Here is a 24,504-nt window from a genome sequence, read left to right as displayed (position 1 = left end):
CATTAAGGTCCTGGAGTGGCCTAGCCAGTCTCCAGACCTTAATCCCATAGAAAATCTGTGGAGGGAGCTGAAGGTTTGAGTTGTCAAACGTCAGCCTCGAAACTTTAATGACTTGGAGAAGATCTGCAAAGAGGAGTGGGACAAAATCCCTCCTGAGATGTGTGCAAACCTGGTGGCCAACTACAAGAAATGTCTGACCTCTGCGATTGCCAACAAGGGTTTTGCCACCAAGTACTAAGTCATGTTTTGCAGAGGGGTCAAATACTTATTTCCCTCATTAAAATGCAAATCAATTTATAACATTGTTGACATGCGTTTTTCTGGATTTTGTTGTTATTCTGTCTCTCACTGTTCAAATAAACCTACCATTAAAATTATAGACTGATCATTTCTTTGTCAGTGGGTAAACGTACAAAATCAGCATGAGATCAAATACTTTTTTTACTCACTGTACGTCTGCCCCGTCTGTTCTATTATATGCCCGTCTAAAAGGATTTTTGTCTGGATTTCTGTCTATATTGTTGGCTTTGTGTCTGCCTGTCGGGTTGTTTCTGTTTGTCTTTCGTGGATATATATTTACTAAAGACCTTATCTTATCTTACACCTGTCAGCCATCATCAAAACCCATATCTGGCCAGAATCAATCAAAATTCAGTGCTCTGATGAAGTGACATTCTACTGCATCTATATTCTGGATTTTCTAATTTATGCATGCAAATGTGAAATGTATATTGCTGCAATCATTTATAGTTCACTAATTTGTTCCTGACTATTCCACTCACCTTTTTACCCACTCATCTAGTCATCCACTGCTTTATCTCCCCGCGCAACTCATTCTCCCACTCATTCATTCAATCACTCAAAATGCATTTGGTCCACTCGCACTCTCCTCCATCTCCTGAGACACACTCGCGCATTCCCCACACTCGTCATTCACACTAATAACCTACAATCACCCCACAACTCACCTAACATTCACCCAGTTACACCCACGGCATTCCATCTCAACCAAATGGAATGAATTCGCATTAAACAATATGCTCCATTAAATCATTATTGCAATACATGAACGATATAATTTTCGGCAGTAAATTTAAGACCACCATCGTCAGTACCCATCGTCATCCACTGCTGGATGAAGGATTTTCGATTAACACTGCAGTATAACAGTATATTGTCGACAATACATCGTACACTACATATATACCTATTGCATGTTTGTAAACAATTTGAAAGGTTACCACTTACAAATACTGTAACAGGGACTTGGCAAGGTTTTGAGACATCTACCCTGATGCACACCACACATTACTCCCACACACACACCTCCTCAGTCCCCACCTCATGCCACGCATCATGATGAGAGGTACACCCTCAATTAAATTATCTCTTCAAATCTTATTAAGTCAGTAATTATATAATCACCCCTTGACTCTCAAGAGGACAGCCCCCTGCCTCACCGATGGCTGGGATTTCCCTCTGTCCATTCTCCCTACATCTCTACAAAATGACAACTCGCATACCACTTCCACTCTCTTTCTCCTTAAGCTCAGATCATCACATCATAATCATGTCTTCTCCCTGCCTCCTAAATATCAGCTCACCATACAAAGCTTCAAGTTTATTTAACCCAGTGAAAACTTAAGAGACCAGAACAGTCTCATTTTTCAAGAGTCACCTGGGTCACAAAAATACAAAAGCAAAACAACTTAAGTGCAGCACTGCATGCTTTCCTTTGTGTCTCAAAAGGTATGCCTATTAAACTCTTGCAATGCATTCACTAATTTTCTCCAACAAGATCAGTTCACCATGTGCCAGTGCACATCCATCTATTTTGTCCAAGTCTCCAGAAAGTCCAATTTGACTCGGCAGTTCTAGATCGCTACAGTAACACTTTGTCTGTCTCCAGGAGATGGACACACAATGTCCCATCAATTTCGTCTCTCCAAACTCGTTCTTTAATAAAACATACGTACAGTATTATTTAATTGATACATCAACATTACATTTCAATGGAACATTTCAGGCTCCAAACCATAACACACAATCATCAATCCAGTCATCAGTTTCATTACTAGAAAATTATACGCGTGATTTCGAGGATGGTAACGATGTTGAAATACTAATTGTGGTCGTGAGGTCATGATGATAACGTGATTGATGGTCGTAGACTAATGGTGATGCTGCTTAGAGTGGAAGACTGGCAGTGCATGGTGCTAATACCGAATACAATACCGTATGTTTGTGGTAATGATACACCTTTCACTCCATCGTGCACAGACCAACCCCATCATCCCCCCAGCTTCCACGTGTTCGAGGCCCTCTCGTCTCAACGCGCAACAACGTGGACAACAAAGGCTTAAAAACAACACATTCACGCGGCGTTCGTCCCATCATTATTACTTGAGCGAAAACTCACCGCTGTTGGGTGACGAGGCGAGAGGAGGTTGTTGATTGAAAGGGGAATGAGGGAGCGAGCAGGAGGCGGCTGCCGTCTGCCCGGCCGGGATCGGCGCGCCCTGGCCCCTCGGGGACCCGGCCCCGCCAGCCCGGCCCGACCCCCTTCATCCACGGATGTTGGTGATGATGTTGCTGATGATGTTGGTGATGATACTAATGAACTATGCTACTGCTGTTGATGATTACGATATGGTGATCATGTTACGTGATGGATACTACTTTAAATATTCTACTGATGATTGTTGAAGATGGATTCATAATTCACACGTCAGTCATGTTATTCCAGTGATGATGAACATGATATATACGATTCTGGCGAGATTTGTATTGTTCTACTGCTCATGCCGATGACTATGGGATGATGATGCGCTGATGAAATGATTGTTGTTTCTGTTGATTATTCCGCTGCTTATTTTTTGTATTTTACTGCTGCTGATGTAATGCTGCTGTGGTTATTAATGCTGATACCGATACTGCTGCTGATGACCACTGGGGAGACAAAGGCGGCCGGGCGTGGTGCTGGCCACCCACTCGTAGTGCCGTGATGTACTTCATAGGTGCTCGCTAACAGCACTTGCCCCAACAGTCTGTTAAGGCTACACGGGGGATCTTTGCTTTGTTTGCTGTTGATTCGCATTTTGAAGTGTCCACCGCAACAAACATGATTATGTAATTAACTTAATGCTATTTATTTATGATGAAAGTTTAGCTTTAGATGAAATCATAATTATGATAACAGTTGCCAATCAAGGATAGTGTAACAATGCTTTAGTTAATTATTCACACATTTTTTTGAAGATACTGACTCTTCACTCATTACTTTTCCTGTAACTTACAATGTACGGTATTATAATGTTTACTATCGTCTTGATCTGGCGCATGCATTAAGCCAATCAGTATTGGTTTAAAGGAAGATTATTGCGATGAACAAGGTACTCTTAATAATATTTTCGACTCCAGTACTAGAACTATTGTTGCGGCTTTCTATAGAGGTTCCTTTCATCACCTCTTCCTGTTGACAACGCAAAGCATAACTAGCATACAAATCAAGACTTGCATACAAGTATCTGTTTTGACGAACAATTTCCATACCGGTCAACCCCTTATCAGTGCCCTACCTTATTACAGACCAATTCAGACCTTATTGGTCACCCCGCGCCCTTATAAATCTCAACGTTCATCCTACAAAGTCCCATCACAAGGGCGAAACATAGACAAATATAATTGCAATATCATTCAACTCTCTCATCACCACCAAGTGTGTATTTTAACACTATAATTTGGGTCCCCTTCTACAAAGTGTAAATTCTCCCATCTCATCTCTTGCTAAAGCAATTGCTACGGCACACATTTAGCATGCAAGCTCACGTCCGCCTCTCGTGCTCCCTACGGGGGATATTCGAGCCCCCACGGTGCCAGGAGGGTCCCTAATTGTCTCTGGAACAATGCCCCCCCACAACCCTCGCCTCCCACACCTCATCACAATCTCAACATCATCATCGTCGTCACCTTCTCCCGCTGCTGCCTCCAGCTGTGTCCGGTATTACATTTGAAAGCCCAGCCACGGAGGTAGCCCGTCCTTCCAAAGTATATCCATTCAATTTTGATTTAAAGCTTTCGTGACTGCAGGGATTCATATTCTTGGTTCTTTCGGTAAAGTCACGTAGAAGGGAACACAATAAAACAATAAAAATATGAAACAATAAAATGCTCACGACGTTTCGACTGCAACACAAGCAATCATCATCAGGTGTGAAAACCACAGCAAGAAAATGTGAAAAAAGTGGCGGGTTTTTTTAACGTTAGCACCATGGAGAGCGATTTGGCAGTTATTCATTCATTGGTGGTACGGTCATGGAAATACGCTACGTGCACACACACACGCGTGCAGACTGAACACCGAACATATGCTAGGCCGATACGAACAAGTACTCCAATAGTCTGGTGTGTACACAACAAAGACCCGCGCAGACTTTTGGGGGAAGTTTTGTTATAGAGCGCCTATGAAGACCGGCACTGTGGCACACGAGGGGGTTGGGGTGGCCAGCAACCACGCCCGGCCGCCTTTGTCTCCCCCCCCTCCAGTGGCGATGTTCACTACACACCGCACCAGGTGCTCATTTGAGGCCGAGTTAACATAGGGGAGGCCCAGGACCGGTTCAGATAATCGTCACTGGGGTTTGGGCCGTGAGCCGGAATCGAACTGGGGTCCCCGGGTTCGTAGCGCAGCGCGCTAACCACTACATTACCTCTCCCCACACACACACACGTGTACATACCCATTACGATGGCATACAATGCATTTTACACGCCAACACTCAATGTGTAAACGCGTGTATGCACACCCACGTACACTCATAGGGCACCGTACTTGTACACACGTACCACGTGCAAAGGCACTTAAATGCGACAGGGCTTGCGTGTACACACGCGTACCGGTGTGTACACGTGCGTTTACACAACCGACGAGTGAACACACGCCAGCGAATTTCCCCTTCTACCTTCAGCCCTACTGCTGGATCAAGTGTCGTTAGCGAGCACCTATTGACAACGTGCGCACACGCATACACTGACGTAGCAGGAGTGAATAACATCTACAACACACACAAATAATACCACGCACAAACGAGATTTACATTAGTAAAGGCGCATACACACGCATATACGTATATAAACACCATTGTTACATAATTACAGAGGCACCGAAAACAATTATACAGACATCCTCCTCCCCTAGCATCGTCATCATCAGCCACCCCCCTGCCTTGCCTGCCTCCCCCGCCGGCTCCACGACGCCTCCTCTGGGCGACCAAAACCACAAATTCAGCTCCCCCACCCCCCAACCCCGGGCATCTCAACTCCCACCACCACCACCGCCACCCTCCCCCACCTATACACGAGCGATCATCAGCACATTATCATCAGCAACGGCAGCAGGATCATCATCAGCAGCAGCAGCGTTCCCTGCCCGCTCCACAGCCAATGGTTTCTGATGCCCCCGTCCATCAGACTCCCTTTGCTCAGGATAGGGGCCCGCGGGGAAGGAGAAACACAAACAGCAGCTGCCCGCGGAGGCTCCATCAGCCCCCCGGCGGTGGTGAGAGCCCCTCCATCTTGCCCTGCTCCCCGAGAGAGCTGGGGGGAGGAGGGGAGATGGAGGGAGGTGCCTCCACTCTGTCGTCCATCCTCCTGCCTGCATCTGCTTCCTCCTCCTCCACCACTCGTTTCCACCGCGGGGTGACACGGGAGGAGCCTCGCTCTGCTCCGCCCTGCTGCTTTGCTCCCTGTTCACACTTCACGCATCACATCACGGGGGGGGGGACGCAAAAAAAGTGGTCGAGAAGATTCTTATATTTGCAGGTTGATTGGACGGTCCGCGGTCTGGCACGGATGGAGGGAGCTTGAACGAAGAGTGAATGTTCGGTTGGAAGTCAGGGTTTGTTTTTTTTGTTGCAGGTGTTTGAATTGGCCGCGTGTGATGATTGAAAGCAAAGTCTGAAATATGCAAAGACATCTGGGGGGGTGGGGAAACAATCAGAAAAAAGTTACACATCTAGAGGGAAAATCAGGATTTCGAAAGACAGCTGTACGAACGAGAAAAATAACACGAATGACGGCAAAAAATCAAATATTCAGAGACGACTAGAAATTGTGGGGGAATTTTTTTGAAGTCCATATTCACCACAGCGCGTGCTGTGAAAGACTGCTGGGGAGTTATTCTTCCAAGAACGCTGGAACTTCGATAGACCGAGAGCATGCACTGTACACCTTAAAAGGGACCATTTTGAGAAGTGACCTTCTTCAAGCCTGCTCATTGCTCACCATGTTGTCGGGCCGCTGATTTGTAATCTCCCCGTTAACCTTACGACACGCAACGCGTATGGGTGCGATTTGACGGCTGTGCAGAAGCATTTGAACGTTCCTTTTCCATGTGTCGTTTTCTCTACTCAGGTCTCCTGTCACAGTAATGGGACAAGGATTTGCATGGCCAAACTTCATAATCAGGGTCTTCATTAGGTCTGGATTTGTTTTTTGGATCGTTTAAATTATACTGAGTTTAGTTTTTAGGATTGCAAGCTCAAATACAAGTTTCGGGTCAACTGAACCGATATTTCCTTGGTACACTCAAATACCTGTTGCTTTGTGTAAAGTCAATTGTGCTATTTTAATGCATAGATTTGGCTCAGAAATGTGGAATTTTCACCACTGCTCAATGAAGCCATATGGCGACCACCACCACGATACTTGAGCAAATGAGATGTACACATTTACTTTGTTATAAACACTATTATCCTCAAATTATTTATAATATGCATATACTGTATATTAAACTTTACTTGCAATCAGGTGACAGCTCACCTACACAAAACATAAATTACAGCTTGGAATTGTGCAGGTGTTAAATAATGCACACGGTCCACTCACTGCCTTAGCATTGCCATGCAATAGTTTAACAGACACGCTTAAGATGGTTTAATTTTTTTGTATAATTTTTTAATCATGCTTGGCAGGACTTTGTGCGAGAGACAACAGGGAGTCATGTTTCACATACAATCAATGTTACTGCAGCATGATTGTTTCATTCAGTTATTTGAACACATGTTAACAAAAAAGCAGCACTACAGGGACAGATTTCTGCAACAGCTCATACAGTGTGTCGCCGACTAACAATTCAACTTAACAGCATGACAATTCATTATTTACTTGTATGCACATAACTGCTAAAATGTAGTGCCTACATATATATTTGTGTATTCTTGTAGTCGGCATAAATGATGACATCTAACAATGAAAATAAAGAACATCTGCTTTCATACAGCATGACAAGCCATGCAACGACTATATGAGCACAATCAAATACAGTTTTTTGAATGCCCTGCAATAAAAAATGCAAACCTTTTTACGATGGAAAGTACATATATTTTTTGCCGAGACTGTTGAAATGACTGCTGTTTCAAACACATTGGCATCTTTCTGCTCTTCGCAACTTTGTGTTGAGTTAATCGAGGAAAACCTGTGTGTTGGTGAATGTGGGCTGCACGGGAAGAGAAGGCACCGTTACCCCGAGCTCAACCCTTGACGCGTTTCCCAAGTCAGACGTAGGTCCTCCGACAGACATCCTCCGACACAGTTGTGGCCCTCAGCCCACCCTTGTCCCCCACTTCACCCCCAGCCGTAACCCAGAGGGAGGGTGGCTCCATAGGACCGAGGCTGCTCCTTTTTCTGGTTTCTTCGCTTCCCCCTCTTCTTTGCTTGCTTTGATCTCCGACCCCCTGACCGATAACATTCTCCTGCAGCGAACCGCACGCAAACAGCAATGTAAATCACTTCAAAGCTCTACTGACTAAATACAGTTAAAGCAATTATGTGCTTTACAAATACAAAATCCTTGCATGAAAGAGATGCACATTTGTTTGAGAATGCTTTGTTTCTTCAATAACCTCATTTTGTTTGGAAGACCAATAACCAAATGGTGATATTTCCATGAACGCAAATATTCCTCCTTAAAATGGGCACAATTGAACCATATTGCCCACAACCCACCACTAAATTTGAAACGCTGCTTGTCGTTTACCGGAGCGTCCCCTCGGGTGGCGAATGGGGGGCCCCGCCTGCTTTGGTTGCGCAGAGGTAGCGCCGACATCTCGGAAGACACGTGCCGCTTGTCCAGCACGACGCCCTGCTCCGCCTCACTTGTGTGGCGCCTCGCCAGATGGCTCACCACCTGCCACAAAACGCAGGCATCACCAATACACACGTCTCAATTTAGCCACTCCGGAATTAATGTTATGATTTGGGGCCAATTCGATTAAAGAATCTCTTCTTGTCTCACTTTTTGGTATCATTAGTAATGTTTATTTATTTTGCAGAGCTTTTTTCATTCAGTGCATTAGTTTTAAATAAACCATACAATAAAAAAAATGACATAAATTGGAAAACATCCATTCCTATATATATGATTTAACCTAAACAATTTATACGAATCAATAAATCCACGCATCATTACACTTGTATTCATTATTCGTACAGCGTGGGAACCCACTGGGGCCGCTATTCCTGGGCCATTCTTGGATCATTTGGGTTCTGGCAGAGTCTGGATGCAATTGTCATGGAAATGCGGTATTACTGCTGGACATTGTAGAAAGAGGTATTAACATGCCTGAGCCCGCTGATTTGCCTGGTAGGCGCACAAGGAGCAGGCGAAGGGGCGCTCGAAGCGGTGTGTGAGCAGGTGGTTGCGCAGGGCCGCCGGCCAGCGGAAGGTGCGGCGGCATTGCGGGCACACGTGTGGCCGGACCTCGGCGTGCTTGCGCATGTGGCTGCCCAGCAGGTAGCGCGTCTTGAAGGCCTTGCCGCAATGCTCGCACACAAAAGTGCGGCCCTCCTGGTGCCGTGTGGCCTCGTGCGTGCGCAGGGCGTCGCTGCGGTTCGTGGCGTACTCGCACTTCTCACACCGGTATGGCTTCTCCCCTGGCAGAGGTCAGCGACACACATGGGTGTTAACGCAGATAGAGTGAGATAGTAAGTGTGCACAAACCGTATTATGAAAGCATAATATCTGGTTCATCTTTCATCTTGCATTTGAGGTTAAATTTAATCACAAAAGTGAAACTTTCAATCTTTCAACAGGAAAGCCTCACCGAATCCTTAATACACTTTTTGCATTGGCATCCTTGAATTTATAGACCAATAACTTTGTATATATGTTTTGTTATGCACCACCTGCAACTCCTTAGAAACAAGTAAACACAAATCGAATTCATCTTCTTGGTTCTTTCGGTAAAGTCACGTAGAATGGAAACAAAGTAATAAAAATAAAACATAATAAAATAAAATTCTCACGACGTTTCAGCCACAACACAAGTAGCCTTCTTCAGGTGAAGGAACAGAACTGTCGGGACGACAGCGCTTCAATGAACCCTGCTAAGATTCGTAGCGTCTTTTAAGCTAGGTGAGAGAAGTGAAGCGCCTCGACAAAGGAGTTTACATATCAAACAGGAGAATTTAGCATTGAAATAGCTGAGGGATTAGCTTGTGACTGGTCACAGAAATAGTTATGTTAAAGTCAAAGTTTACATATCAACAGAGGCATTTAGTATATGGATGCTAAAGGACTGCAACTACCCAACTATCATACAGTAAACCGATGTGAAAAAACTAAGCCTAAATTACATCAATATAATAAATGTACTCAATATATTCTTCAATAAGCTGAGCTATTAATACAAAGCAACTGGGTATACACTACACTATATAATGAATACCATATAGTAAACCAATAAAAAAACTAAAATATAAACTACCTCAATGTTATCAATAAATTCTATATACTCTCCAATCAGCTGAGCCACCAACAATAAGTCGTTATATATCACAATGCCATATGGCGAAAAAATGGGTGGCGGTTTCTTCCCTTCAACGCCAGCACCACTGACAGCGACGAGCCCCGTTCAGACGGACGAGTCCATCCATGCTCGGAACGGAGGAGGGGGGAGAGAAAACAGCCACGATGCGCTGTTATAAACCATACTATTAACCGTGGTGTGAGAGGTATTAAGAGGCAATGCCAGCGAATTAGCTGCGGTCTGAAGGTCACCGTAAAATACAATTAATTAAGAACCGAAATGGTTTAAAACATCTTTCCAATGGTTACTAAGCCAGAATCCATCTTCTCGGTTGAAATTGTCTCTGTGCTTGTATATGTGGATGGCCTCAAAACCATCACCTTACCCTACATTGCAGGGGTCACTAAAATATCTCCAAAATCCTGAATAAACACAAGATCCAGGTCCGATTCAACACAGGACATAACATCCGTGATCTGGTTCCATCTGTAAAAGATGCTGTTCCAGACATACAGTACCCGGGCGTTTACAAACTAAAGTGCCTCTGTGGAAGCAGCTACATTGGAGAAACCAAACGACATATCTCGGACCGCATCCGCGAACATAAAGCAGACTTGAAACACGGTAGGACGAACTCCTCTGCCGTGGCAGATCACTGTTATAATTCAGTGGGCTCACATAACATTGACTTCTCCAAGACGGAGGTTCTTTGCAATCCAACCGGCTACCATGAGAGATTCGTTCATGAGGCCATCCACATATACAAGCACTGAGACAATTTCAACCGAGAAGATGGATTCTGGTTTAGTAACCATTGGAAAGATGTTTTAAACCATTTCGGTTCTTAATTAATTGTATTTTACAGTGACCTTCAGACCGCAGCTCTTTCGCTGGCATTGCCTCTTAATACCTCTCACACCACGGTTAATGGTATGGTTTATGACATGGAGTATAACAGCGCATCGTGGCTGTTTCTCTCCCCCCTCCTCCGTTCCGAGCATGGATGGACTCGTCCGTCTGAACGGGGCTCGTCGCTGTCCGTGGTGCTGTGTTGAGGGGAAGAAACCACCACCCATTTTTTCGCCATATGGCATTGTGATATAACGACTTATTGTTGGTGGCTCAGCTGATTGGAGAGTATATAGAGTTTATTGATAACATTGAGGTAGTTTATATTTTAGTTTTTTATTGGTTTACTATATGGTATTCATTATATAGTGTAGTGTATACCCAGTTGCTTTGTGTTAATAGCTCAGCTTATTGAAGAATATATTGAGTACATTTAATATATTGATGTAATTTTGGCTTAGTTTTTTCACATCGGTTTACTGTATGATAGTTGGGTAGTTGCAGTCCTTTAGCATCCATATACTAAATGCCTCTGTTGATATGTAAACTTTGACTTTAACATAGCTATTTCTGTGACCAGTCACAAGCTAATCCCTCAGCTATTTCAATGCTACATTCTCCTGTTTGATATGTAAACTCCTTTGTCAAGGCGCTTCACTTCTCTCACCTCCTAGCTTAAAAGACGCTACGAATCTTAGCAGGGTTCATTGAAGCGCTGTCATCCCGACAGTTCTGTTCCTTCACCTGAAGAAGGCTACTTGTGTTGTGGCCGAAACGTCGTGATAATTTTATTTTATTATGTTTTATTTTTATTACTTTGTTTCCATTCTACGTGACTTTACCGAAAGAACCAAGAACATGAATCCCTGCAGTCACGAAAGCTTTAAATCGAAACAAATCGAATTGTAAACCGAAACACACAGTCCCACTGTATTTGAAGCCATCATATAACCGCTTGCTTGCCTGTGTGCGTGGTCATGTGGTACTTAAGCTGGTTGGCCCACTTGCAGGTGTAGCCACATACAGGGCACAGGTACTTAGTGTCCGGGTTATGCTTCCGCATGTGGACCTGACACAAACAACATCGCACAGCACTCAGTGCAAAACATTGCCATGTTGTTAAAGCAACTCAAATGTAATCATTTATATGTTATTTTAACAAACCAATTACTGTGCGACATTGGTAACAAATAAATATATGCTTCAAGTCGGTAAGTATGCGTGGAAATGTGTTGATACAATGGACGTGTGGGTACCTTGAGGCGGGAGGGCTCGGTGCAAGTGTACTCGCACAGCCAACAGCGATAGGGCTTCTCGCCTGTGTGGATGCGACTGTGCCAGGCGATTTTCTGCCCGCTCCGCGTGCTGTACGTGCACAACCGGCACCGGTACAGCTTGCGACCACCATGGCAGCGCGCGTGGTGCTCCAGCACCACCTGGTGCCGACAGGAAAAGTTGCATAGTCCGCAGCGTAGCAGCTTTTCGTCTGCGTCGTCGCACATCTCCCCCATGCCGTCAGTGGTGCATCCTGTGTCGATGGCCTCATGTTCGCGCAGGATGTGCAGCACCATCTCCTGTTTTCCGTGGAACGTCTCGGGGCACGTGGGGCAGGCGTGACCGTGCCGACGGTGGGGCCCATGCTGTACACGCCGGTGCTCCCTCAAATCTGCGTGCTGCGAGAACTCCTGGCCACACGCTGTGCATTGAACATGGGTGGCAGGGTCAGGGTCACCCGGCGACGCGCACAAAATTTCCGCCGCTGGCGGCGGGGGAGTCCCATCCTTGCCGAGTGGCTCTTGGCGATGCTTTCTCAACAGGTGCTGACGCAGGGCCGACGCCGAGCTGAAGGTTGCGCTGCAGCTCTTGCAGGGGAAGCCGTCGCTGCTGCCTTTGCCGGCCGCAACCGGGCTGTGGCACTTTTCTACATGCCGCGCGACGTCGTGCGTTCCGTACCCAGCATAGTCACAGCGAATGCAGAAGTGCGTTGGCCTGCGATCGTGGACTCGCCTCTGGTGGCTGCGCAGCTTGGTCGCTTCAAGGAAGACGCGGGAGCATTGGTCGCAGCCGTGCGGGCGCAGTGGGGGTCCCCCGCCTGGCACCCCGTGCACCGCCGCCGCGTGCGCCGTTAGTCGGTATCGCCGCTTTGTGCTGAACTCACAGGTGCTGCAGCAGTAGGGCAACACGCCGCGGTGTTGCCGATTCACGTGCCGTCGGAGGGCACCCTCCTGCTTGCAGCAGAAGGGGCACTGCTTACATTGGAGCAGAGTGAGCCTCGACGCTGCTCTCCCGCTGGACCTAGCACGGCCGGCCCGTCTGTGCGAGAGGCTGTGGTTTCTCAGCACAACGGGCGACTTGCACACCAAGGGGCAGAGCCGGCACTGCACCTCGCCTGGCCCCATGCATCCCCTGCGCAGGTGCGTTTCCAACGCTCGCTCTTGCTTGCAGCGGAAGGCGCAGCCCTCACACCCGAAATTCCTGCTGCCGTTCTTACGTTTGTTGCTCAATTCGGGAGATTCTCCTGTATCACCCTCAGATTCTCCATTACCTTTGTTGGAACTCCCATCTACACCTGACACCATGTCTATGTGCCTCTCAAGTTTTATAATTTCCTGTCTAGAGCTCGCCCTGGTTTTGGATCGCGTTCGTTGTCCGATTTCCTCCCCACCAGAGTACACCACATTTTCTTTTCCTGCTGTGTACGTGCCGCCGGTTTGTTTTGCATTCACTATAATTATGTTTTTGTCCTCACTTCTGCAGGTAACAGCTTTGTTTTCGCTCTTGTGTTTATTTGATCGACACCGATTTCCATCTTCCACAGTCTCTATCCCAGCCACTAAGCCTGTATTTGATTGCGAAATGTCCTTATTAAATTTTAACCCATCTGCATGGTCCTTTTGATTAACTGCGAGTTCACCATCTTGCTCTTTCCCTTGTGTGGCTTCCACATTTGGCATTGAATCACGACTGCCCTCCTGTTTACCCCCATCCCCGTTGTCCAGCTTTGTGACTTTCCTATCTCGCAACTCACTCAATGGCGACTCCATTTCGTCTTTCTTGGCTGTGCTGTGAAACAACTCCCGGTGGTTGCTGAGTGCCCCGTTTGACTGGCACACAAACGAACATATTCCGCACAGGATCTGCCCGGGCCGAAGGCAGCCCTTCCTCCCGTGCGACAGGATCGCTCGTTGCTGCCGACACAAGAATGGGCAGTGCAGGCAGCGGAAGCGTCCTTTATCACAAACCCATCCTTCTCCCTCTTTGCAGTCTTTTTCTTTCTGACAATGTGAAGACCTTTCCCTAATTGGATCATCATTTACCTTAGGCTGCGTATCTGTGCTACGTCGAGCATTGATGCTCTTGCAATTAGCGGCGTCTGTGATCTTAGCTGTTATATTTCTCCAGATTTTACCTTTATTGGTATGTTTGCTCTTTTTTTGCGCGTTACCAACATCTCTTCCACCTCTCCGAGTTCCTGAGATGAACGCCAGCTGAGGCTGTGGTAAATCTACCTCCCTCATCTGAGCGCCCTCGCATTTGACACCGATGCCATTTCTCAGAGGCTTGCTTGCAGCTCTGCATTGCTTGCGCACGGCGGGGCACTTCCGTTTCAACTGGTGAGTGTTGAGAGCGCGGCGCTGCTTGAACTGGGCGCCACACTCGGGGCAGGCAATGGCATGTGGGGCGACGGTCGCGGCACGGATACTCCCTCCGCCCTCTCCCCTCGCCACGCAGGCCGCTCGGGCATGAACGGCAAGCGCCTTCTCGCTCCGTGTGAAGAAAGGACACCGCTCGCAACGTAGCACGGGCCGCCCCGCACCCCTTGCCTCACAGAGCACCACCACCTCCACCTTGCCCTCCTCCACGAGCGTGCCCACGCATGTGCGATCCCGCCTCTTCTGCAGCGCCACGGGATCGCATGGTTGCCCTGCCTTAGGAATCTTCGCCGCCTCCTCAATGCCTGAGGAAATGCCTTGCGGCAGCTGCTTAAATGCAAGCGAAATCTCTGTCTCTGTTATCTCCTTACCTAAAGAAGGCACTATTTGATCCACCGGCTCCGTAACTTTAGTCACTGCAAGCAAAGGTGGAGACATTTTCTCGTCCCTCGAGTCTACGATACTTTCGTAACTACGTTTTTCCTGAAATATTCCACAGACGACATTTTCACTTTGATGATGAAAGGGTTGAAGATATTGTGTATTTTGAACATCATGGGTTTCCAAAAGCATGGTGCAGTCTCCAGCGATGCTCTCCTTACTCATGTGCTGTGATTCGAGCATCTGTAGTGCGCTATCATGTCCCTGCTGGCTGTGCTCAAGTTTGGCGTACAGACTTTCACTCTGACAAGCGGTTGGGTAGAGGCTCACGAGAAGCTTTGCCACTTCAGCTGCCGTTTCCTCTACTCCACCTGCGTTGCTCAAGGTCCCGTAGGTCTCACCATCCACGGCCCGCACAAGCTCCTGCTCAGTTCCATCCAAGACTGGGAGTCGCTCACCGCTCATTCCCTCGTGCTGTCCACCCTCTAAATCAGTAGTCACAGGTCTGCCTGTGACAGCATCTCCAAAATTATGATCATTGACTGCCGGCACAACCAGGTTCTGAGCGGCGTCTCGCATTTCCTGTTCCACTGCAAGTCCAGAGTTGTGCGGTACATCAGAAGCATCTGCTGCACGATGCGACCCTGCAACAACCTCGTTTACTGTGATGTTGCTCTGTAGTAAAGCCTCCCCCACGTAGTGAGTCACTGCATCTCCTATTCCAACTGAAACCAGATCACCAACCCCAATCGCATCTCGATTTAAAACACCCCTACCCACGAGCATTCCACTGTTGCTGCCACCGTCAAGGTCGACCCCATTGTGCTCCCGATCATTTTCTTCGGGCTCCAAGGTAGGCAGAGCAGAGCGTTCCACATCATTAACGCCGGATCTAACGGCTCTCTCACTTGCAACCGGTGCAGTGGCTTCTCTGAAGTCACCGGCGTCCCAAACGACTGCGATTGAGCCCCCGCTGTGGCCGATGGCCATGCTGCCAGATGCGGCCGCTTCGTGTGTAGACGGCGCCGCCTGCGAGCCCTTGATGGTGGAATGCGTGTACGTACCAGGCTGGTAGCCGTGGCGCTTCTTCCTGTGGTTGAGCAGGCTGGAAGCACTGAACGCGTTGTGTGGGCACGTCGGGCAGCTGAAGACGCGGCTGTGCGTGTGCTTGCAATTTTCGTGGTTGAGCAGTGCTTGTTTGTAGGGTGTTCTGTAGTTGCAGTACCTGCGATTTTGTTAAAAAAGTTTGAAAATCGTGCCAAGATTATTACTTTTTCCCTGCATTTGTAATAAGAATCAGCGATGGACCAAAAACTAGGAGCCTTAAATGTGACGTAGAATGTGACTGAGGGGAGGCTGGAGCTCATGCGCAAGTCCAATCTTAAATGTCTCCTTCACCACCATCCTTCTAAATAAAGATTCTGAGTAAGAAAGGTATACATGTCACAGTGTGAACACAGTGCAAACTTGGATTCTCCTCCTCGTACTGCAGGCTTGATGAACATCACCTACGAATGAGTCGGAAGACAAGGACGCATTTTTAAAAAATGAGGCACACCTGCAGTGCAGCGGTGGAGTTGGCCTGGCTGTTTTTGGCGAGACACCCTCTCCATTGGGCTTGTTGGTTGTGTCCTCCGTGGTCACGGCAAACGATGACGACGATGTTGACGTTACAACGCTTGCCCCAGACGAGGGAGACAGCCCAGCAGCACCACAACCGCTGTGTTTCGCCTCGTTGTGACGGAGCAACTCGGCCCGGCGTCGACACGCGTACCCGCACACCTGCAGCACCAGCGCAGAGGGACAGGTATTATTACCGGCCACTACACAACAAAGCGGTGAAGCATGTGCCGTGACTGAAAATACATTTTTTTACACAATTTTATCTGCTAAATCAAATGAAAAGAGGCTTTTGATAACGAGTACATGCAGACTCGTGACCTTACTCATTTCAGTATGCATTTGTAAATCCACATTAACAAAGAATCTCAAAGCTGTAAATAATTTAAACATCCAAAACGTTTAACGGCTTATTAAAATGCAGGTTATTGGCGATGAGCTCTATTTTAAACGTCGTCGCCGGTAGTTAAAAGCAGCTGTCATTTTGCAGTGATGAGCTGCAATCTTGGTTAAGCTTAACGGTTTGGGCATCAGTGCCGGATACGCACCTCGCAGCACAGCCCCTTCTCGCCGTGCCGCAGCTTGTGGCTACTCAGCTGGTCTGGACGGTGGCACCGGTACGGACACATGTCGCATCGGTACCTGCCGTCATAAACCAGAGCAAGCGTGGACGTGAACGCGCGTGAAGACACACCCTCACATCAACCACGCACTGCAGTTCATCAAAGCTGGAGGTGCAAGGGAATGGGTTGCTATAATTACGATATTTTTTGGCATTTTTAGAGCAATGTGGGCTCTGTTGCCCTAGAGATTTGAATGTTTCACTCAAAATCACCTACAACCGCCATGTGACCTGCAATGTGAAGATGCTCACCCAACAGTGTGGAGATTGCAAGAAACATCACTTTTTTAATTCCGACATAAAACAGTCAAATCATAAGACGCATACAAAGCCTAAGACCCTATCCCTAATAACATCTAAAAAATGTATAACATTGTAATTGTAATTATTCACCCAGGCAAGCCCTCCAAACAGTATTCTTTTCTCAGTGCTCTGCCTTACATCCGATGTTATTGAACGGTAAAAGTCTCTTCACACAACTCAAAGCAGTCAGCTCTGCCTACAGCCCTCGGGGTGTGAAGGTGGAAGAAGGCTATCAATGATAACTCGCGGACAATCTCGATTGCAAGATACGTGGAGGATTCAAGTGCCCACCCACCGAAGGTCCCCACTGTGCTTGCGCATGTGTATGGTGAGGGCCGACTTCCACTTGGTGAGGTAGCCGCATTCGGAGCACATGTGCTCACGCACGTCGCGATGCCTGGCCATGTGCCGCGTCAGGTAGCTCGAGTCCCGGCAAGCGAACTCGCACTCTGGACACTTGTGAGGCTTGTCAACTGTCACAGGGGAGCAGGGAAGGCATGTCAAACGAATACACAAACCAAAAAAAAACAGATATGATTTTATTTTGCAATTCAGGCAAAATAGCCTGAAGCTGATTTTGATTACTAACGAGACGTCATACTGAAAATTGTAAATCTCGTGGGTTTACTTTTGGCACATTTTGTTTACATGACAAATGTTACTAATTGGCTGTGTGGTGTTGGGTTAACGACAAATTTATATTTACGCGAACCCAAAAAAAACTTCAATGAATATTGGTCACGAAAGCCTACGTGTTAAATTGCAATTTACGACTGCAATATTTTCAAAAAATTAAATAATGCAAGCATGCATAACGCATATGTACATGTAGAGCCCTCTGTCATTACATTGCTGTTCGAGGACCTCCCCACGCCGTGTGGAACATGGGGGGGGTTATTTGACCATGCTGTCCTGGTAGAGTGGCGTTTCTCCGTAGCTGCACCAGTCATCTAAAAATTATCTCCCACTGCACAAACGCAGCATCCAAGCAACATCCACCTTCGAGAAGCAGCTGAAGACCCACCTGTTCAGGCTCCCGCTTGTTTGGGCTCGAGTACAAAAGACTTCAAGCTCTGGCTTCGCGCCTCCAAGTTCGCGATTGAACATTGTGTACGATTTGTGAAAAGTGCTCATTATAAATTGTTCATTATTGTGTTTTGTTTATACTTTATTGCTGTTTTGATGGACTTATTTAAACTTAAGTCTTCCTTCAAAAAGACTCACTGATGTGGGCGCCCTGGCTATAAAGGTAAATTATCATGTAGAAGTGTGCCTATTTATAGCCGTCCTCCAAACTAATGAAGCTTTGTTAATGAGAGAAAAATAGTATTTCTTCAGTGATATCACTAGAGGGCACCATGCACCTTGAACACACAGCCAAGGTACTACGCATGTTAAGCTCCAATCCACTTCCCCAGTGATAGAATTAATTTTAAAGGTTCAGCTACCATTTACTTTAAAAATTGATCGAATTTGTATCATTTTGTCCACCCTCAGCCTAAATATAAAGTTTGTCTACACTTCAGAGTACAATTTGCATAAATCGTAAATAACCAATTCCTTCTCGCAAAATGTTATGCATGCATCATCAGCTTAACAATCAGCTTTGAATCAATTACATGATGCATTGATACACGTCTACTGCATAGGTATGCATTTACAAGAGTTATTTGCTTTTTGCGCTAGATTTTAAATAACTTGCAACTCGGGTTGAAAGCATGAATACATTATCTCTGTCCGTCTATCTATGAGCCCATATGAATGCCATTCTATTGTTTAGGACTGCTCTCTCCATCTAAGTGTCTCCGTGGTGACGCACCGCTATGTGTGAGCGCGTGACGGTTGAGGATGCGTCGCTCAGGCGTAGAGAAGCCGCATTCGGCGCAGCGGTGCAGGCGCTCCCCGGCATGTGCCCGTGTTCGGTGCGACTCCAGCTCGACGGGATTGTGCGAGCTGAACGGACACAGCTCGCAGGCGAGGCGATGGGGCCCTGCGTGGCCCGCCCGCCGGTGCCTCTGCAGCTGCAGCTTGCTGGAGCATGCAAAGTCGCAGCTCACGCAGTGGAAGGGCAGGTGGCGCTCGCGCCGGTGCTGCTGAACGGCCGCCCGGTCGCTGAAGATCGCGCGGCACGAACGGTGTGGGCATGGCGCCGCCGGACGATCGTGCCTGGCCTTGTCATGCAAGTGCATGCAAAGGGACGTGGCAACATCATGAACAACAAAATTCGACCTAAAAACACAAACTTTTAAATCGTCAAATATTATAATTTACTCAAAAATGCAAAAAGCATTTCAGTTATAAATTTGATTTCTCAAAAATCGTATGTGTTGGTATGTATTTATATAACACAAGGGGTGTTCGGGGGCGCCTATGGCGCCCCCTCAACCATTTACGGCCTTCGGCTAAGTCACACAAAAAATGCACACGAACGACACATTCACGCAAGCACCCAATGCTCCGTTTTGAAGTTTTAAAATGAAACATCTTTGAATTGTATTGTTTTGAACTAGATACTTGTACTTTTTCATTAAAAGCTTATATAATTTTACATCTGGAAGACTTCATTGAAAATTACATGTGTGAATTTTCTCTCGTCATTAAGTAGATTGCCTTGCTGGGGGTTCGGTTCGATGTGGACTTTCACCTGTTTGGGACTGCGGGATCGAGATAAGGCGAAATAGAGCTGGCCGTGCGAGAAGACCGCCGTGTGCAGATCGATTCCAACGTAATCGAACGTCTGTCCCTGCGTCTCCATTGTTCATGCAGGGGGCGCGTAGGTTTGAAGTGCCCCCTGCATGAAAACGACGGAAAGTGCAGCGTTCATCACAGATAGATAAAGTTGTGCGCTTATAAAAGAGTATTTTTCATAAATGTTAGCTGCAATGACTGCAATGTAAAATCTTCCTGGCAGGAGTTTGAGGCAATGGAAAACGATCTCAAAAGAGATCTCCAATGCCAGCTCTCAAACACACATTATTTTTGAAGCTGAGAATAAATGACTGAAACACTCCTCAAAAAATGAAAATATGTGCAACATAACTTTCGGAACATATCGCATTAAGCACCTTCACATGCCGCGCAAACTCGGGCCTTGATCTCGTAACAAATCCACACTCCAGCTCGGCGCAAGTGAAAGGCACCGTCATCTTGGTGCCACCACCGCCACCGCCGGTGCCACCGTCATCCACCACCCCCTTGTGCGTTGCTTTCCAGTGGGCCTTGAGGTCAGGGCTGAGCGAGAAGCCGAGGCCACACAACGAGCACACGAAACCCTCAGGCTGGCCGGACAGCGCACTCCCAACGCCATCGCCCACCTCGCCGTGTACGTTCGCACAGTGGCGCCTGTGCAACAGAAAGGAACCGTGTCGGTTGGTCAGTCTCACTTGAGCACTGTATGGTGAAAATCATATCAGGAAACTCAGAAAGTAGGCATATAACAATAAATCAATTGATTCATCAAAACCTTTTCTCAAAATATTTAATTACGCATTAACACACTTTATGCTAATCATATGCATGTTTTGCTGTTTCATGTAAGCTAATTAAGCGAAGGAGAAGTGGGGGAAGAAATGCTGTGCAAATGAGAAAGAAACTAGTAGATGGAAAAAACGATGTAAAAGCGAATGCCTTTTAAAATCAAATCACGACCTTAAATTCGGACAGTTCGTGGATTCGTTGGGGGAGGGGGCGAGTTAATCAAATAAAAAGCCAGCAGAGAGACCAAAAAGAAAAACTGACGCCATCAGACCTGAGCGAGTGACGCTCAACAGCTCGGAAGCTGCAGTGCGGGCAGGCGTGTCGGGACTGGCCTTCCTCGCGCAGGCGGTGTGTCCGCAGCTTGCTCGCGCTCGTGAAGTGCCGCCCGCAGGCTGAGCAGGCCAGCCAGGGCACTGGGAAGTGTAGGCGCATGTGCTCCAGTAGGTGACTTCGCTTCCGGAAGCACTTGCTGCACTCGGAGCACCGGTTGGCGGCGACAGGGTCTGTGCGTGCGGGGGCTGCTCGGAACGCACACGCGCAAAAAAGTCAGCATGCCCACATGTGTGGAATCTATATCAATACAGCACACATGATAAATAGTTGAAAACAATAGCATTATAACGTATAACCCTTTGTCAATCCACTGCTGGATCAAGGATTATTATATTTTTTATAGTATATTTTTGAGCGTGCTGAGAATTTAACACAGGCCTACCCTGGTCAGCAAGGTCAATCTTAGAGGCTGCTCTTAGGATGTCTCAAGAAGGCTTCTCAGATGACCCACAAACACTTTGGACTATTTCTCGGCCCCAAATATTGCAAGCGATTGCTTTACCATCCTCATCGTCACCACATTTATTTTTGCTGGCATTTTTGCCATTGTGACTTTCGCCATCATCACCATCACACATTCGAACCGGCAACTGGGGGGAGAGATTGTCAAAATTATCACCTAATTCTTGTTGTGAACTGCAGTCCTTTTCCTGTCTCTGCTCTTGTGCTTCATTCATTGGGTGCACTGTAGTGTTCTTCTCTTCCTTGTCCTGGTCCACATACTTTCCTGACTGCTCCAGACTTGGACACTCCTCCATGTTCTTTACTTGGTGTGTCCTGCTCTCCAGTGCAAAAGCAACTAATACAGGGGAAGGCAGGCGTATGACAAAAAAAACCAGGGCGAGTTGCTTTAAATTCAACACCTTATACACCGCGTGAGAACACATTTATAGCTGTATGTGTATTAACGTACACCCACAGTGAATATCTTGGTAAACCTCCCAAAACCACCGATACGCGAGGTTGCCAAGATACAACAATTGGCTGGTGACCCAGACTACACAGACCGGAGGATACATTTGTCCTCTCACATACATGTTGGGTTTTCCCTGGCTCTCCAGTTTCATCGTGCCCATGCAAACCACTCCTTAAACGTGGCCAAACATTCCAATGCATACAATTCTAAAAAAAAACCGGTTTTGTTATTTTCGTTATGCTTCACCAGTATTATTTTTAAAATGCAAGCCAAATGCTACTGTACAGTATTTGCAATATGCATGGCTTATTTAACAACATGGTTAACCAAGGAGTGTAAAAGACCGCTGTTAAATTTCGATTTAAAGCTTTCGTGACTGCAGGGATTCATATTAATAGTAGGGTTTTTTCCCCTTTTTTCTGGCAACAAAACTGAAACCTTTTTACAAGGATTAATGTCTGCATTAATCACAATACCTGCAGTCAAAATGCAAACGAAAAACACACTATGATAATATATGTGGCATTGTCCTTGAAACTGATTGGTCCACACCAAGGGACGGCTTTCTTTTGAGCCTCGACCCAATTGGTGCTCGACCAGAGGATGCCAAAAGGTGGCGTTTTTTAAGAAAAAGCCGCCACTTTTTTCAAATTTTCTTGCTGTGGTTTTCACACCTGATTATGATTGCTTGTGTTGCAATTGAAACGTCGTGAGAATTTTATTGTTTTATTTCTATTATTTGTATTATTTCCCTTCTACGTGGTGACTTTACCGAAAGAACCAAGAATAAAAGACCGCTGTTGTTTAGAATCGCGTTGCTTCTCGTTGGCACTGGGTAGAGGGCAGGTAAACAAACTCGAGTCAAAGAGATTTAGTATTTTCACGAGTGCTGCTAGAACAACAAAAAACCTACCCACCATTTGCGGGTTTTTTTTTTTTAGAAAGTGAAGCTAATATAAAAACTGGGTTACAGCTTAGTTACCTTCGGCAGTTGTGGGACACTGTTTATAGCTGCTGGTGTGCCGATACGATCCCAATTTAGCATCATCTCCTGTTACCGCGCAAAAGACACAATACAGTTGCCCTGCACAATAATAGCAACAAGTGTGTATTAAAGGCATCTATTTCACATGGTACATAACCTCTAGCAACAATGCGTACTCTTTCAAGAGTCTCGAGAAACGCAGTTACTTTGACAAATACGCCAAAAAGGCAGCAGAGTACTGCATTCCAAGTTTACAGAAATCAGTGCAAATTACCGTACACACATTCTTGGTTCTTTCGGCAAAGTCACGTAGAAGGGGAAACAATAAAATAATAAAAATATAAAACAATTAAATTCTCGCGACGTTTCGACTCCAACGCAAGCAATCATCATCAGGTGTGAAACCCACAGCAAGAAAATATGAGTCCATCTATGTTCGTACACATGTCTACACATGTCTAAGGCGGGGAACCAACAGACAGAAAGGAAGCCACGAATGACTGGATCTCGCAAATTAATCTAAAACACAATTGACAAATGCTGCAAGCCTCACTGACAAGTGGAGGTCTAAGGTCAAATGTCAATTCGCTGCGAAATTGGCCCCGTAAAATGTTTGCAACAAGAACACGCAGATACATTACTATTGTTGCACCGTCCACGCTCGCACACAACAAACAAGACGAGGTGAAAGACTCCCGACGGTGAAGATGATGATGAAGAAGAAGACGGTGGTGGCGATGGACGTGGTCTCTCCTCCAGCCTCTCCGTAACTGGCGCACTTTTTATCACCGCACATTCGCCCGACGCGCGACTCATACGCAACTCAGCCCTCGTGTCTGTTGAGGCGTCGAGCTTAGCCTGCAGACGACAGGGTCGCGGACAATTGAACGAACTAAAACAAAAGCGCGCTCGATAATGGAAAGCAACGCGTCTCAACCAACCTCATCCACATCCACCACTAAGCACCTCATCATCATCATCCCGTTCTGTACGGCCCGGATCGAGCGATTATAATTCCATAGCTCGCACGCACGACGCCCTCTCGCCATTGGTCGCGAGGCGGGCACGCAGGACGCTTCGACCAATCGCGCGCGTTGTTTTTTCCCGTCGCCGCCCCCCAACCACGCAAACGCCAGCCAATCAGAAGGCGCGCAACCACCGGGCGGTCCTGGGGGATTTGAGGGCGTGTTGGTGTTACAGGGCCCTGCCAGATAGGAGGGCTTACCTCTAAAGGTTTAAAGGGGTTTATATAACTGTGTTAGAAATGCTACGGTTCAAAAATGTTTAGAGTGGGTGATGAAAAAAATTGAAGTTTACTTTGGGAGATATTTTCATTTATATTATTCTTCTAAATGCTAAACTGGCTGGTTGTTACAATTAAACCCGTGTATGTGATGAGATTTTGTTGGATCAGCCAACTTTTTCACAAAATTTACATTTGTTTTGGTACAGATTTTGCAGGTGTATGCAAGTGGTTTTCCCTCAGATACAACACTTTCCCCCGTCCTACCATGGAAACTCTTATTCATGTTGTTGTGTACCACCTTGTGTGTGTTTTT

At 46.6% G+C, this 24,504-nt stretch overlaps 2 protein-coding genes across 5 annotated transcripts in view; both read right to left on the bottom strand.

Moving 5' to 3' along the window:
* The window catches only part of LOC116938559 (nucleolar transcription factor 1-B-like), a 28,809-nt gene extending 23,583 nt beyond the window's left edge, over positions 1 to 5,226 (bottom strand). Inside the window, exon 1 of the mRNA XM_032945840.2 lies at positions 2,420 to 5,226. The gene's annotated coding sequence lies outside the window, so the exon portion shown is untranslated. The remainder of the gene's footprint in view (positions 1 to 2,419) is intronic.
* A 1,706-nt stretch (positions 5,227 to 6,932) lies between these two features.
* ZNF142 (zinc finger protein 142) lies at positions 6,933 to 24,042 on the bottom strand. Of its 4 annotated transcripts, none has more exons than XM_032945847.2 (13): positions 23,887 to 24,042; positions 21,664 to 21,843; positions 20,983 to 21,232; positions 20,300 to 20,576; positions 19,054 to 19,405; positions 17,530 to 17,707; positions 16,858 to 16,951; positions 16,248 to 16,471; positions 11,912 to 15,914; positions 11,619 to 11,724; positions 8,621 to 8,931; positions 8,036 to 8,185; positions 6,933 to 7,751 (listed from the first exon to the last, which is right to left on the bottom strand). In XM_032945847.2, the coding sequence occupies exons 2-13, from the start codon at positions 21,800 to 21,802 to the stop codon at positions 7,554 to 7,556; spliced, it is 6,282 nt and encodes a 2,093-aa protein (XP_032801738.2). In that variant the 5' UTR covers positions 21,803 to 21,843; positions 23,887 to 24,042; the 3' UTR covers positions 6,933 to 7,553. The 4 variants fall into 4 exon arrangements, with proteins under 4 accessions (XP_032801738.2, XP_032801740.2, XP_032801736.2 ...); XM_032945849.2 differs by having other exon boundaries at positions 23,769 to 23,905; XM_032945845.2 differs by lacking the exon at positions 23,887 to 24,042 and adding an exon at positions 22,943 to 23,762.
* Between the last annotated feature and the right edge of the window lie 462 nt (positions 24,043 to 24,504).

The sequence above is a fragment of the Petromyzon marinus genome, chromosome 4, assembly GCF_048934315.1.
Source record: "Petromyzon marinus isolate PM22_M1 ecotype Great Lakes invasive population chromosome 4, UKy_Petmar_22M1.pri1.0, whole genome shotgun sequence".
Classification (NCBI taxonomy): Eukaryota; Metazoa; Chordata; class Hyperoartia; order Petromyzontiformes; family Petromyzontidae; genus Petromyzon; species Petromyzon marinus.
This window is presented reverse-complemented; position numbering and strand designations above follow the sequence as displayed.

What these genes read in the sequence shown, in the direction of transcription:
- ZNF142 (XM_032945845.2), bottom strand. Translation starts at nt 23,081, where the DNA reads ATGCCTTTAATACACACTTGTTGCTATTATTGTGCAGGGCAACTGTAT. An exon ending in GTTGAGCGTCACTCGCTCAG is followed by an intron (nt 20,577 to 20,982) that starts GTCTGATGGCGT and finishes TCTGTTGCACAG; the next exon opens with GCGCCACTGTGCGAACGTAC. An exon ending in AGAAGGGGCTGTGCTGCGAG is followed by an intron (nt 16,472 to 16,857) that starts GTGCGTATCCGG and finishes CTGGTGCTGCAG; the next exon opens with GTGTGCGGGTACGCGTGTCG.